Source organism: Vipera berus (genome assembly GCF_964194415.1).
Source record: "Vipera berus genome assembly, chromosome: 2".
Classification (NCBI taxonomy): domain Eukaryota; kingdom Metazoa; phylum Chordata; class Lepidosauria; order Squamata; family Viperidae; genus Vipera; species Vipera berus.
Genome location: NC_138203.1, coordinates 168,411,737 through 168,427,012, shown reverse-complemented (window position 1 = coordinate 168,427,012; position 15,276 = coordinate 168,411,737). Strand labels below are relative to the sequence as shown.

General features: G+C 38.3%; 1 protein-coding gene across 1 annotated transcript in view; it reads left to right on the top strand.

Moving 5' to 3' along the window:
• GRIN2C (glutamate ionotropic receptor NMDA type subunit 2C) overlaps window positions 1–15,276 on the top strand; it is a gene marked incomplete at both ends in the record, with an annotated part of 55,091 nt that overhangs the window by 13,775 nt on the left and 26,040 nt on the right. The window contains 3 exons of the mRNA XM_081316963.1: window positions 2,368–2,579; window positions 8,022–8,190; window positions 10,070–10,223. Coding sequence (XP_081173089.1) covers window positions 2,368–2,579; window positions 8,022–8,190; window positions 10,070–10,223 — 535 coding nt within the window. The remainder of the gene's footprint in view (window positions 1–2,367; window positions 2,580–8,021; window positions 8,191–10,069; window positions 10,224–15,276) is intronic.

Genomic DNA, 15,276 nt, shown 5'->3' with positions numbered 1-15,276 from the left:
CTTTTTTAAAAAATAGGAGAAATGTTTAAAGAATTTCAAGCTTTGGGAAGGGACATCTGGAAGAGTAATATGTTTTGAGAGCTGTGCTTCAAAGGCCCTTGCTGTCATATGCAGAATGTACACTAACTAAGGAAAAGGCCATATTTGCACCATGCTGCTTTCTTCAGAGAGAAATCATCTACATGTACTTTAACGTTGTGTAGCCACTGAAAGAAGGCCTTTTGATTTTTGCAACATTCTAGTGATGTGTTCAATGTCCATTTTTCTTTTTTTCCTCAGTAGATTTAAAAAACCAAATTAGAAAAGGGGACATACCGGTAATACTCAATCTATATTTAAACTAAGATTTGTGAGTCTGGTAATCACAAACAAAATGTTCGTAAATGCTTCTTATTTTCTTGGGCCATGATAATGCAACCAGTTTTTTTATCATTTTTATTATATGTACATGTATATATATATATATATATATATACAGTATATATATATATATATATATATATATATATATATATATATATATATATATATATATATATATATATATATATATATATATATATATATATATATATATATATATATATATATATATATATATATATATATATATATATATATACTGTATATATATACTGTATATATATGTATGTATATATATATACTGTATATATATATACTGTGTGTATATATATATATATATATATATATATATATATATATATATATACATACAGTATATTTATATATACAGTATATATATATATGTAAATTACTAACAAAGAATTAAGGGAGACTGATATGCATTTCAAACTTATTAGTTTTCATCAGTCAGCCATACCCTTCTGAGATTCGAACCTGGGCTGATTGCACATTAGGCAGTTGTTTTTACCTCTTGAGCCACAGGATCTCTCTCGCTTTGTTAGCTTTAGAAGCAAGGGGAGATATGTGTCAAATACTTGTTAACTATTTAGATTACCTTGCTAGGCCCCAAACATGGGGCAAATTTTTATTTCCTGTTTCAGCCTATCTTGAAGGCTATATATATATATATATATATATATATATATATATATATATATATATATATATATATATATGATGCATGAACTCAACTATAACATAAAATACATACACATACATATTAGCAAGAAATTAGCAAAAATTTTAAGAATATTAAGAATGTTTTAAAAGCTTGAAAACATCCTACTTCCATTTCTGTTATTTCACAAAATCCAGCAAGGCCATATTATAGTGTCTTTTATGTTTTTACAACTTTGATCTAGCCAAACAAAGACTTGGTCCCTCCTTCCTCACTCACTCCCTCCCTTCTCCACATTCCACTATGGGTCTCAAATAGGATTTATCAGGGGGATGACTATCCTAGCATATTGATAAATTGATCCCCCCCTTGCTTTCCATGCATAAGAAGAGTGATTATTTAACCTATGCCTTGATAATATCTTTTCTTGAACAAGTGTTTCTCCAGTAAGGCAAATAATATACTAATCCTCAAGTTTTCTGGGATGATACATTACTCAGTGGTTGGCTGCAGTTCTAAGTAAGAAGAATACAAGTGACAGAGCAAATGGAGAGCAGAAGGCCTAATGAAAACAGGCTTAATGGCAGGGTAGTCCATTTTATAATTAGTTATTGGAGTTGTTCAAATATTCCCGGAACAACAACAACAAAAATCTGTACCCATTATTCCATTTGAAATCCAAAAATTTTCTGCTAGAAATTACATCACATTCATTTCCAATCTTTGAAAATAATTATAATTACCTAGACTATTTCCTCAGGGTCATTTAAAAATCCAGCACAGTTTAAAGCTAATATAGTAATATCTATTTGTGAAGTGCTATAGCTTAATGCCATTTGCAGCATGAGTGCAAAAATGATCACCATCCATGAGGATAACAGAAATAAAAAGTCTGGCTGCTGTATCCATATAAAACAGATGGAACTTTAATAGTCTCAGATCACTCATTATTCAATGATTACTGTCAAACTGTTTGGCAAATTGTTCTAGATTATGACTACCCAAAGGCTATAGATATTTTTCTGGATAGAGCAAAGGCTGTCAATGCTATCCAGTCCCAGAGCTCTAGATGCTGTCCTGGTATATATTCTAATATTGTATAGACTTCAGGGATCACTTCATGCTGCTTTAAACTATAAAGTAAGAAAGAGAGTTGGCTGTTCTTCTGTATGGTCTTCTCCTCCTCTGATGTTGTTGACGATGATGGTGATAATGATTCTCAAGGAGCCCTGTTTACATATCCTACTGACAATAGTATATAAAAATCCAAAAGCACTCTATTTACCTGGTTCAAACAGCATCCCTCACTCTTTGCTACTGCACAGGTGGGGAAATGGGAAAAGGGAATTATCCGCATGGAATATCCAGTGTGGCCACGCTATGGATCCTTCCTGCAGCCTATGTCAGATAATCGCCACCTCACAGTGGCTACCCTTGAAGAAAGACCATTTGTGATTGTGGAGAACACAGATCCATCCACTGGAGTATGTGTCCGCAACACAGTCCCTTGCCGGAAGCAGACCAACTCCTCTGTCAGGTAAATGAGAGGGAAGAATCCAAAGGATGGAATAGGAGAAAGCAGTACTGGAGCCAACAAAAGGTTGGCTTGCTAAAGGGAGGGGGGCTGGTTTCCAATGTATATCTTTGTCCAGAAACCCTAACATGTTTTCTAATGTAAACCAGCTGCATTAATGTTATTCCTAAACCAATTGCTTTCTTCACTGCCCACCATCATTCATTTGGTATTTTTTACTTGCCTTTTGTTTCATCATAAAGTGTTTTACAATCTGGTGTCCTTCAGATGGGAATGACAACTTCTCCAGAATTCCAGATCATGACATCCCTCAGTCCTTTGATTGTGTTGCCTAGGAATTATGGGAGATTTAACCCTACTTACCTGTCATAGAGACAGAGGCATAATCTATTAGCTTTATGGTTACGATAGTGAAATTTGGGACCCTGATGTCCACTTTCCATGATTCACCAAGGGAATCAGATAAATGTTGAAGCAGCTTTAATAATTTAGGTTTAACTCATTAGGTTAACTGAAACTAAAGGTTATCAGCCAAGTGTTTCCCTCAGTAGCAGAACCTGTTTGTCACTTATGCATTTGTCTGTCCAGTATTGTTGCTGCCTCTATCTTCTTCTTATTGGCATCCTAATAAGATGGAAATGTTTATCCAACTTGGGTGAACATCTGAGAGAGGGTGTCCTTGGAACACATCACTCCTTCACTCTGCTGGATTTTCCCTGAAAAAAGTAATAGTGAGAAAGCCTGAATAGTAGCTGCTCCAAGCTTTGAAACCTTTTCAAATTAAAGGATGAATTCAGAATCTAAAGCACGGAGTGAATGGACCAGGTTTAGCATTCAGGCATTCAATTGAATGGCTTTCAATTCAGCCGCATTGCCCAGAAGGAGCTGCTGTGCAGGCTTTCCTAATGTGCTGCCCATCAGATGTGTCGGATTATAGGTTTCGTCCCTCCCAGCCCGCAGGGTCAAAGAATGATTGACACCGGTAATATGATAAAATTTACTTCCTAGTGCCTATTCTGTACCTCTCTGTCTGAAACAATATGAATCCTAATGGAAGCATATAAAGAGCAGGATACCTGAATTGAATTGCTATATTTTAATTGATCTCACGCTGTTAACTAAATTTGCATAAAATGAACACAAACATGATGGATAATAGGTCATGGATGGAAGAATAGTTGCCATTTGTTTGGAATGCCATTTGTGCACTTCCTAAGGTGATACTGGAGGTAAAAGTTGTTTTGATTGATGAAAATGATTAACGGTCAATGGAGATCTCAATTTTGAAACATTTAACAGGGAAAATTACTCATGTGTGCCACAGTCAAAATGGTAGTTAGCTACAAACTGTTCCTACTCTTACCAGCCTTTTCCCCCCTTTTGGCATGATCTAGGGCCTTTAAAATTGCAAGTAAGAAGGAAATACAAAATAAACAAAGTTTTCCCATTGCTATATCTACATGTTAGGACTATTGTCCTTTCTTGGCTTCAAGTTCAACGTATTTTACACCAGATACCACGATCCCTTTGAGAGTACTTCACATAACCATGTTTTTTAAGGGAATATTCATTTTAGATAATGAGACTGAAGTTAACAAACAGTTTTGAAATCTAGAAGTCATATATTATTTTGTTGCATACAGTATACTGTATGCCTTGTCAAATTAAAAGCTAAATTTCAATTATAGGTTATGAAAATGAAGGGTTTTTTCCCCCCATCCTAGTTCATGGACCCCGTGAAATTTATTCATGGATTCCCCATGAGTTTGTAGACCCCAGGCTAAGAATCCCTGTTTCATATTAATAAAAGTAGCTGTAATTTTGTAGTGATGTTTGAAAATAAAACACTGATAGTGTTAGATGAGCAGAAAATGTAGGGGAATAACAGATTACTCTTTTTGTCCCCAAGTTTTAAGAGAAAGGATTGGGAGTAATAGCAATTTTAATTTGCAATTAAATTTGCAATTTAAAGTGTATTGCTCCTATTTTGACCACTATTTCCTGAAATAGTAAGAAACCATGCTATTTTGTGGTTGTGCCATCAGAATTCTGCAATGAAATTCAGGTTCTTGGGATTGCAAAACTGAAATTCTCTAGCTGTGATTTAAAATATCAAGGAGTTTGAAGGTGGATTTTCTTGGTTAGTGTTGAACAGAACCAGGAATAGGTTCATGTTTCTGCTTCAAACTGAGCAGTGAATAATCAGTCATGATTCCTGGAAGCAGTGGTGGGATTCAGCCAGTTCACACCACTTCAGCAGAACTGGTAGCTAATTTTTTGTTGCCCAGGCCCAGAATGGACTTCCAGAAGCGGCATCCACACAGAGAACCGGTTGTTCACATATTTGAATCCCACCACTGCCTGGAAGCATATAGGGCAAAACCTGGTTTGCAGATTAAGGGTTTTGGCTGGTCGAAGGAGGTAAGTGGCTGGCGCTAGCAATCAATCTGCATTCATACATGTTGGGACCCAGAGACTGAGCTTTTTAATAATTTGCCTGTTACTCACCTCTGCAGTTCTCTAATCAAGATTGTGTCATCAATGTTCCTGCCCAATGAAGAAAGTTACTTTCTGCCCCTAATAAATTTAAACTGAAAACTAATAGAACTTTCTGGCTTCGTTCTTCAAAGATTCTCTTTAATGTTTCTGATGCTATAATGTTTTATGTCATTTTGTAAGTCCCAGCTTTAACTGACATCATGAGCAGGCTTATAATTGTTTTCCTTCTGCTTAGAATCTTTAGTCTCCTCTAGTGTCCAGTTTCTAATAAAGTAATTTATCTTTGTTATGACCTAACCACAGCCAGGATAGCTAAAATAAATCTTGTTTTCCACAAGAAGCTATTTACTTTTTATAGTTAATTTCAGCATCTTATACTGTAGTAAAAATAATATTCCAAACTTATCTGGACCCTTATTCCATTTATAATTTCTTCATCCCATGTACTGAAATCTGTGGGAAACTGCTGTCTTGCAGTCTCCCCTTGAGAAGCAGCCATCTGGAGCACAGGTGGGTGATCTCTCATCCTCTCCTTATCTGGAGAGGTTCCAAGGAATCAGCCTACTCACCAGTTCCTTGGTCTTTACCGCGCTCATTGGTTCTGCTTTCAGGAAGTTTACCACAACTCCCTCAGAAGTCTGCAAAATGGCCCATTTTCCATAGCAAAAATAAACATGAGAATGGGAAGGGGATTCCTCCTTCTCCCAATCAGGAAGTAAATTTGAAGACAATCCACACAACAGTACTAAAAATGTGAAAACAAACAGTATTCAAAGCTTCCTTGTAAGAAAGAAGTTGTGAGTGCTTCCTGTTTAAGGAGTTTTATTTGCCTGGTAAAATTTCCCACCACTGCAGGAGCTCCAATCTTTTGTCTTTCCTATGATCTCTTCTCCTGTTGCTGGATAGTGTGCTAAATGTCATATGATTTCTCCCACTCCTGTTGATAAATATCTTGGATACTTCTTTTTTTTTATTGAAAAGTTTTTCAATACATTTTATCTTTAACAATCCCTCCCCCCCACCCCCTACCCAACCCTTCCTAACCCTCCCTAACCCTCCCCCCTCCCCTTCCCCCCTCCCCATCCCCGACTTCCCAGAGCTAAATACAAGGTATAAAAGTAAAAACAATCATAAACAACCATATGCTAACAACAATAAACTATTAAGTCTATCGCACTCTAGCTCGTATAAAATGACTACAAGCAATACTAATATCACATCAAAACTTATACAAATGCTAAATGAAACTTTTTGGTCCCATATTTGTTCTGGATGTAATCAATCCACTTTTTCCACTCCACAATATAACGTTGTTGCGAATGGTCTTTCAAATAAGCCGATATCTTTGCCATTTCCGCCAGGTCAGAAACTTTTAAAGTCCATTCTTCTATAGTCGGCAGTTCCTCCTTCTTCCAATATTGACCTAAAATGTCATATGATTTCTCCCACTCCTGTTGATAAATATCTTGGATACTTCTGTTGTTTACCTACTGGGTGACACAGGATACTAGATTCAATGGCCTGACCCATCAAGGTCCTCCGTATGTTCTTTCCTCTCCTCTTGGGTTCATAAGCTGTCACAGATGTTATTAAGAATTGTCTTGATGATAAAGATAGCATATCATCTCCTTAAGAGTTTATTGCAATGTACTTTGCAAAATTAACAACTTTTCCCCACCTGAAATTGGATTGCTTAGGGAAAACAAAAAATGGGTGATTGTGTGAAAGGACTAGTGAGCTTGGTTCTATTACCAACCCAAAATTCTCAGAAGCATCCTGATTCTGAATTTTTGGCAAATCCTTTCCCTTGTGAGACATTATTTGCCACTTTGCTCCAAATGGTGAATTTTAGGATTTTTGTTTGTTTGTTTGATTGATTTAATTAAAGTGAGCTTCTTTGAAGGAATACTGAACTTCTTTCAATGGAGGAATGGATTGTAAAGATATCAGAGCTAGGTGAGGAGATTTTTTATAATACCAAGAGGGAGAAGGAATAATGAATATTTTTATAACTATTGAAGTTGAAGGTCAGAAGTAGCATGTTTTTTTTCTTGTTTCTTTAACTAATTTCTTTCTTATTCTGCTTTGCTTTTGCACTTACTTTTCTTTCTCTTTATTTCTTTCTCTTTTTTCTTCATATTTTTTCTTTACATTTGCTTTTCTGTAAACCTTAAAAATATATTATGGTGTGTTGCACAGTCAGCCAGATGTTCAGATTGGATTTGGTATTTTTATTCATCCATCCGTCTGTCTGTCTGTCTGTCTGTCCGTCCGTCCGTCCGTCCATCCATCCATCCATCCATCCATCCATCCATCCATCCATCCATCCATCCATCTATCTATCTATCTATCTATCTATCTATCTATCTATCTATCTATCTATCTATCTATCCACCCACACGCACACACAGTTCCCAAAGACCACCCATCCCTGGCTTAGAGAGTAATAATAGAAAAAGTACATGTTGACAGCTGGAGTGTGTGTGAGCATTTGTGTATAGGCATCCCTGCCTTCTGTAATGGCTCTCACACCAAGGAGATGCTCCAGAAAGTAACAAATGTGGAACATTAGCCATTCTAGGCACTGATGAAGTTACACAGCTCATTTACAATGTGTCATATCCTGTGATGGCATGCCCATTATTTAGTGCCATGCTAAGCTGGCAAGCTGATTATTTATGACTGTGTTTTTCTAAAGACAACAGGACTATAGATAGCAATAAGAATACAAGATTGCCACATCCTAGTAATGGTTTAGTTATTTTTACTTTGGAACAGAGGAATTCGGCTAGTGACTATAATGTGGCTCTGAGGAAACATGCCAGGGTCTAGTGATTTAGGTTCAGGATGTCTCAAGGCTTTGATTTAAGCAATTGTACATAGTCCTGACATGGTTTGCTTGGAGGACACAGAGTGAGTGTTGAGTGCCTTCTCATCTTTTTCCAGTGGGAATGAACCTATGGACCCATATACCAAACTTTGCTGTAAAGGTTTTTGCATTGACATCCTAAAGAAACTAGCCAAGACTGTGAAGTTCTCCTATGATCTCTACCTGGTGACAAATGGAAAACATGGTAAAATAGTGGATGGTTTCTGGAATGGCATGATTGGTGAGGTAAGGAATTAGGTATCCTAAAAGTCACAATGTTTGGATTTTAACCACCTACCTACAGGTTTGATGCACTGGTATTTGTCAGAAGTTCTCCATGTAGAGAAAATGAAATCAGACATGCAGCTTTGGTTCTCTTCTAAAGTTATGCGATCCTTCTGAACTGTAACACATGCCTAAAGGCTGACTTAGCTTAGACCAAAGGCAATGAAAATTCTATACCTCCAAGCACATCTCTCAACTAGAAAGAAGACCCACCACTCAGTAGTCCCCAGCATTGTCTGTGGGATCCAGCCTTAAGAGATGGCAACTTTAAGAAAATGCCTTTACAAATAGGGAGTTAGTCTCTTTCTTGGGCAATCTGTGGAATGTGAAATGGAGCTAGAATCTTATTCTCAGGTTGGCATTGGGACATGCTAACCTGGGAGTGAAGTCTCTTGTCTTTGGATAGTCATGTGTAAAATGCATACCTTCCATTCCATGCAACTAACACTAAGCCTGCTGCTCTGTGATTAGGCCATCCTTTGAATAAGATAACAGGCTGGTTGAGTGTCAAGAGCCCTACCTCTTGGTGCTGATTGGGATATTTAGACTGACTCCTAATCTGGCAGCCTACTTTAGGATTTCTCACCTAGGTGAGTGGCAGGGGATAGATTTCTCTGTGCTGCCTGAAAAGAAATAGAAAAATTGAGATGTTACACTTCAGGGTTCTCCTCCTGTTTTGTCTTAGCCCCAGAAGAATAGCAATGGCACTTAGACTTATATATGCTTCACTGTGCTTTACAGCCCTCTCTAAATGGTTTACAGAGTCAGCCTATTGTCCCCAACAATCAGGGTCCTCATTTTACTGACCTCAGAAGGATGGAAGAATGAATCAACCTTGAGCCAGTGAGAATTGAACTGTCAAACTGTCAAACTGCTGGCAGCTGGCAGTCAGCAGAATTAGTCTGCAGTACTGCATTCTAACCACTGCACCACCATGGCTCTAAACTCTAAATCCTTCTGAACTGGATGTCCACTCAGAAGCATTTCAAGAACTATAGTATCTGTAAGAGAAAAAGGGCAGAGTTGTGAAAGAATCAAGCGTCCCACTATTTCTGGCCAAATCTATTTCTTGCTTGTGTCTCTGCTGAGAGGACATCAATGGCAATCCTGACACCCAGAGGAGAAAATGGGGTTGGGAGAGCCATATATGGTGGGAAATTGTTTCTTGATGGTGCACAAACACATTTTCAAGGGCTGGACTCATCCAGGTATAGAAATCAAGAAAACAGTCTTCTTAAGTACACTTGATCTGAAGTAATGATAGTATCATAGTATTTGTACAGTTGCCATGCAAAGAGGTCCCTTCAAGGTACAACCTTGAAAATAAGTCCTACCAAGTTCTGTGAGGCTTATTCCCAAGTAAGCCTGCATAGACACAAAGGCTTATTCTCAATAGGGGGCAGCACCTGGCCAATTTTGTCTGTGTTTGGAAGTTAAGCAAGTCTGGGCCTGATTAGAGTTTTGAACTGGGAGACCTCCAGAGAAAAACAGGGGTGAGGGCTACATTGGAAAGTTTTAAAAAAGAAGTTGTGAAAGAAAACAACAGGAAACCATTTGTTTATTTAACAGAATTGTATGGCTGCTCATCTTGAAACACAACTCTTGATGGCTCCAACATAACCAAACCATGTCCATACTGTTTCCAAAAAAACCATAGGGATGTATTCTCAAAGTCACCAGGAGCCAAAATTGACTTCACATCATATTTACCTTCCATTCTTTAATTTGCTAAGGGATGCAAAATGAAAGCAAGCAGAAATTTATTGGTATCTATTTAGTGCTGGTTCTGTTGAATGACATTATTATTCATGTCCTCTCTTTCTTTTCTTCCACCTTCCAGGTATATTACAAGCGAGCAGATATGGCCATTGGGTCTCTCACCATCAATGAGGAACGCTCCCAAATTATTGATTTTTCTGTACCTTTTGTGGAGACGGGCATTAGTGTCATGGTAGCCAGAAGCAACGGGACTGTCTCACCCTCTGCCTTTCTAGGTGAGAACAAACGAACATATGCCATCAATACTTTTTTTAAAAGTGAAATTTGCAACAGAATATGGCCATGTTGAATGCTTCTGTGTTAGTTGGTTACAGATTTCATTTCATTTCATTTCATTTCATTTCATTTCATTTCATTTCATTTTATTAAATTTGTATACCGCCCATCTCCCGAAGGACTCAGGGCGGTGAACAGGGCATATATAAATAGCAAATACAAAAATTAAAAGAAAATTAAACAAGTGCCCAGATAAAAAACAATAACAATATAAGAAACCCATTAAAAACCCTAACGTCCCCCATCAGGCCAGACCAGCTTGTTCAAATAAATGGGTCTTCAGACCGCGCCAGAAGGAGCGAAGGTCCGGTGCCATCCGGAGCTCAACCGGCAGTTGGTTCCATAGAGCCGGAGCGCCCACAGAGAAGGCCCTCCCCCTGGGGGCCACCAGTCGACATTCTCTGACCGGAGGCACCCTGAGGAGGCCCTCTGTGGGAACGCACAGGGCGGAGGGAAGTTGACGCCGGCAGCAGGTGGTCACTTATGTCCTTTTCACCTCATTTCTTGACTGTTGTAATTAATTCTACATTGGCTGCACTTGAAGGTCACTTGGAATCTACAACTGGTTCAAAATGTGGCAGCTGCTGTGGTCATGGGCTCTCTCCGTGTTACCCATGTGTCTTCTCTGTGGCAGGAGTTTAAGGGTTACCAGTTGACTTCTAGATGCAATTCAAAGATAATTATTACTTTTAAACCTTATAGATTTGGGCCTGAGTATCTTATGAGGCTGCCTGCTCCAATTGTTTTCTGTCCATCCAATGAGAATTACTAGAGGTGTCTCCCCTAAGAATGTCAGTGATAGGCTGGTGTCCCCCTTTCTCTGGAACAGTTTATCCGGGATATGGTCCCATCCCTGTTGTATTTCAGAGACCTGGCTCTTTTGTAAAGCATTTGAGGATGTCATAGATATTTGAGTTGCTCCTAAGGGTGAACGAAGATGCCAGTTCTTTGGCTTTTATTTGACTGTTGTTTAATGTTAATTTTTAATGTTTGTAGTTTAGCACTATTTAGTTGGGGAACTGCTAACTACTTAAAATCTCAGGATAGGAGTTGCCTATAATTTCAAGCAAAGTAAAATGAAGAAGAAAGTAAATAATTTATGCTCTATACATTTTCTGTGTCTGTTTTCTATCCTCCCTTTCGTTTACTGAGCATGTTCCGTCCCCATTGGACTGTTTTGAGATTTTTAAATCACTTTTACCCAGGCATTTCTAAGTATTTTGGGTGACCTGCATAATTTATATTTTAATTGCTTAAGGAATATCACTCACACCTGGCAATAAAAAAAAGGGAGGAAATGATTCCCTGATGTAAATTTGCATGAGGTGAAGACTTGCAATATCAACATACAGTTGGATGTTTATTATTCTCTAGTTTAAATTTTCAGTGTGAAAATTGTGACTTGGGGAATAGAAATCTTTTCTAAAATACTATGTTTGAATAGGCCATATTTTGGGCATTAATGTTTAAATAATATAACAATGTTCATTTTTTGCCATCATATTTGCTGTTATTGCTTCTAAGCCATTCTTTACTTGCTTCATAAAGTATTAATATAGGGTATCTGGGGACTGGGAATTTGCATAATGAATGTGATATCAAATGCTGCATACCTAATGTGTTTTGGCTATTTTTATTATGGTCACTGGAAGAAAATAAAAGTTATTGACTATAAAGGCACTTTTTCTTACACATAATCAGGTATCATACAGCAAAGAGCATGACAGGCAGTGCAGCATAGCCCAACCTTTGATTGTGTGCAGCTATCGGTAAATGACTTTAACTGAGAACGAGAAGAACAGTGTCAATGAAATGAACACACTGTCAGATATTTTTTTAAAAAGTGTTTTGAACCATTGCTAATAATAATTACACCCCAAAATATAGTCTGTCTAAATCCAGCCAAACAGAAGACGTTCTGAACATTCTTGAAATGCACAGCATCCAATCCTTTGCATTAGAGAATTGGGCAAGAGTTACAAATTAATATTTTGAGCTGATGATTACAAATATGGAAAAATCAGTTAACAGAACAAAGCATACTATTGAAAGGCAGAGCCAAGGTGATACCCTGCCTCACAAGGTATTTTCTGCCACTTTCTTGTTCAGTTTGGTTTATAAGAAACCAATAAGGTCCATAATTCCATTATCATTGTCACAAGGTTCCTTCTTCTAGACCAGGGATAGGCAACCTCGGCTCTTGTATGACTCATGGACTTCAACTCCCAGAATTCCTGAGCCAGCTATGCTGACTCAGGAATTCTGGGAGTTGAAGTCCATGAATCATAAAAGAGCCGAGGTTGCCTACCCCTGTTCTAGACCGTTGCTTGAATGTCCATCAACTCTTCTGATAGGTCTTCCTTGGAAGCAAGATGATCTTGACTGTTTACTCTACAGTAGTTGGCTGGTATTTAACAAATGCCTCTGTTCAATCTCTAGGCACAAAGTCATAATCACTCTGGATCTGGATGAGGAATTAGTTATTAGCTCAGCATATCTGTTTGCATTGGCAGGTGCTGTAAAGGGAGTGGGGGGGGGGGTTTGGTCATTTTCATTACTGCTGAAAGCAACAGCTTCCTGGAACAGAATGGGATAAGCACGCTTACTGACATCCTGAGAAACATTATCTTTTGTGGTATATGGGGCAGGGATAGTATTTGGAAGAAAAACTATAGAGAACCCTGGCATTGGTGTATCTATTACTTCTCCTGTTCTGGGAACAGAAGAATAGACAACTAAGCTACCTGCTGACCATTACCTTGGTGGAGCCTTGGTGGAGCAGTGGGCTAATGCCTCCTTAAGTAACACCAGCTGCCTGCAATTAGTGCAGGTTTGCGTCCCACCAGGCTCAAGGTTGACTCAGCCTTCCATCCTTCTGAGGCAGGTAAAATGAGGACCCAGATTGTTGGGGGCAATTAAGCTGACTTTGTAATAATGCCGCTTGGGGGTGTGTGAAAGCCCTAATAAGCAGGCATATACATAGAATGAAGGCTATTGCTAAGCACATTGATTTGGGCTTTAGATTGTAAGGCGCCCTGAGTCTTCGGAGAAGGGCGGGATATAAATGGGATAAAAAAAAATACTGTCACTGTTGCAAAAAGCAGACTTTCTGTCTCTCAATATTTCCTGGAGTATCTCTGGGTGTAGCATCTTTTCTCCCTGGAAAATAACTTGTATTCTACCAACATGGAGGTTAAATGCCTATCTGCATCTGTCCATGTTCTTCTGGAGGCTCTTCCTTGAATGTGTCATGATGCAGGCCTTTGCTGTGATCTTTTTATCTGAATATCTCTTCCCCTCATCAGAGACTCCAGGTTCATCAGTGCCAAACAAAATTTCCCTCAGTTTCAGGTAATCAATTGACATTTCTAACTGGGACTATTGGCCTTGGGCTGAATAGAACTGAAGATGGCTTCCCCAGCTCTCTGTTCAGCTGTCTAAATGGCATCTCTCTTGTCAGGCTGTCTGACTCCAGTCACCAGAAGAAGGAAGTGGCTCTGTCAGTCAGAGCTGGGATCGGAAGGTTTTTTGTTTTTGGAACAGGAATCAATGAGGTGGTTTGGAACAAAAAACGGATTGATGACACCAGGTCCCTGGTTGCTGTCATCACCCTCTGAAGTCTTGCCAATGCTACAAGGAAAAGGCTTGTGGGGGGTGGGGGGAGAGGGAGACAGGAAAGGGAAAGGACAAGATATAGATCTTTCTCTGCCCGGGTGTGTTTGGCATCTTCTTTGTTTCTAAAAGTGTCTCTTCACTTCTTCATCTTAATGGTTATTCTTTTCCTTGCTGTTTCGCTCCCTCTCATTTTTTTTGATTCTTCAGCCTAAAATAGAACCAGGAGTAACCCATTCTTTTTCAAGAGACAGCTAAGACTAACACGGAGGGGTTAGCCTCTCTTGGATGGCAAAATTAAAAATAAAATAAAATAAAAGTTGAAGTTTGCCTTCCAGCCAGAAGCCTGTTGGTTCTGTCCTTGGGTGCTTGAGAATGAGCACCTATTTTTTTTTCTAGAAGGGTTGTGTTAAGTACTAAGAATTCTTGAATTCCTGAGAGGTGAACCAGAGCCACCTTCAAAGTCTTTGATCAGACTATAGATGAAATCCTAGTTAGCCTATATTCTAGTTAAGAATGTTTACAGTATAGCTAAGTAGTTAATGAGTTTCTTAAAAAGCCACTGAAGGCTGTTTTTATAACTGTTGAGGTATGCGTGAAACTGAAGCAGGTTAGGTGCTAAGCCAACTTATTTTGTACGTCTGGCTTCACATGCCTAGTCTCTCTTCATCATCTGTTATTTTTCTGGTGCCTTGATATGTAAATTTTTGCAAGGTACATATTTTACGTTTCTTGCCTTCATCCTAATTTGCCAAAGGATTTTACAAAGCTAAGATTCAGTCATTTTCATCACTGATTTTATGAATTATTTAATGCTTCTTGGAGAAAAGATAAAAATTTATTGCTCTGATTATTCATTCTAACTGATCATTTTGCTGCACCGTATTTGTGTAGCTGAACCTGATGCCAGCTCTCAAATAAAGCAGTCCCCTTCTGTATTCTTAAGAGTGGTTTGGAAAAGGCATGAAATGAAAACTAGGGCAAGTTTTAAACTAGGAAGTCATATCATCTAGATTGGAAAAAGTTCAATTGACAGAAAAAAATAAAAGCAAGACTTGTTTTTCTCATGCTTGTTAGCATTCCCTCAGGGCTCAGGCAAAATCTTTGTTTAGTGTTGATAATCCAATGCTGCTTAATGGCCTCAGTTTACAGTACTGTATATCAATATATTTTTTATTTCAGTGTTTCTTTTTGTTTGGGGTTTATTGGAGAAAGAGAGAGAGAGAGAGATAAAAACCTGAAATAATATACTTGTTATATGTTAACTAGAACATATGACAATGTCAGTGACTTTTATTGGATAACTGTAGAGAAGGAATCCTTTTCTTTTTCAAAGAGACTGGTGGTTAACAGCCCAGAATGGCTCAGTTTATGGGAGCT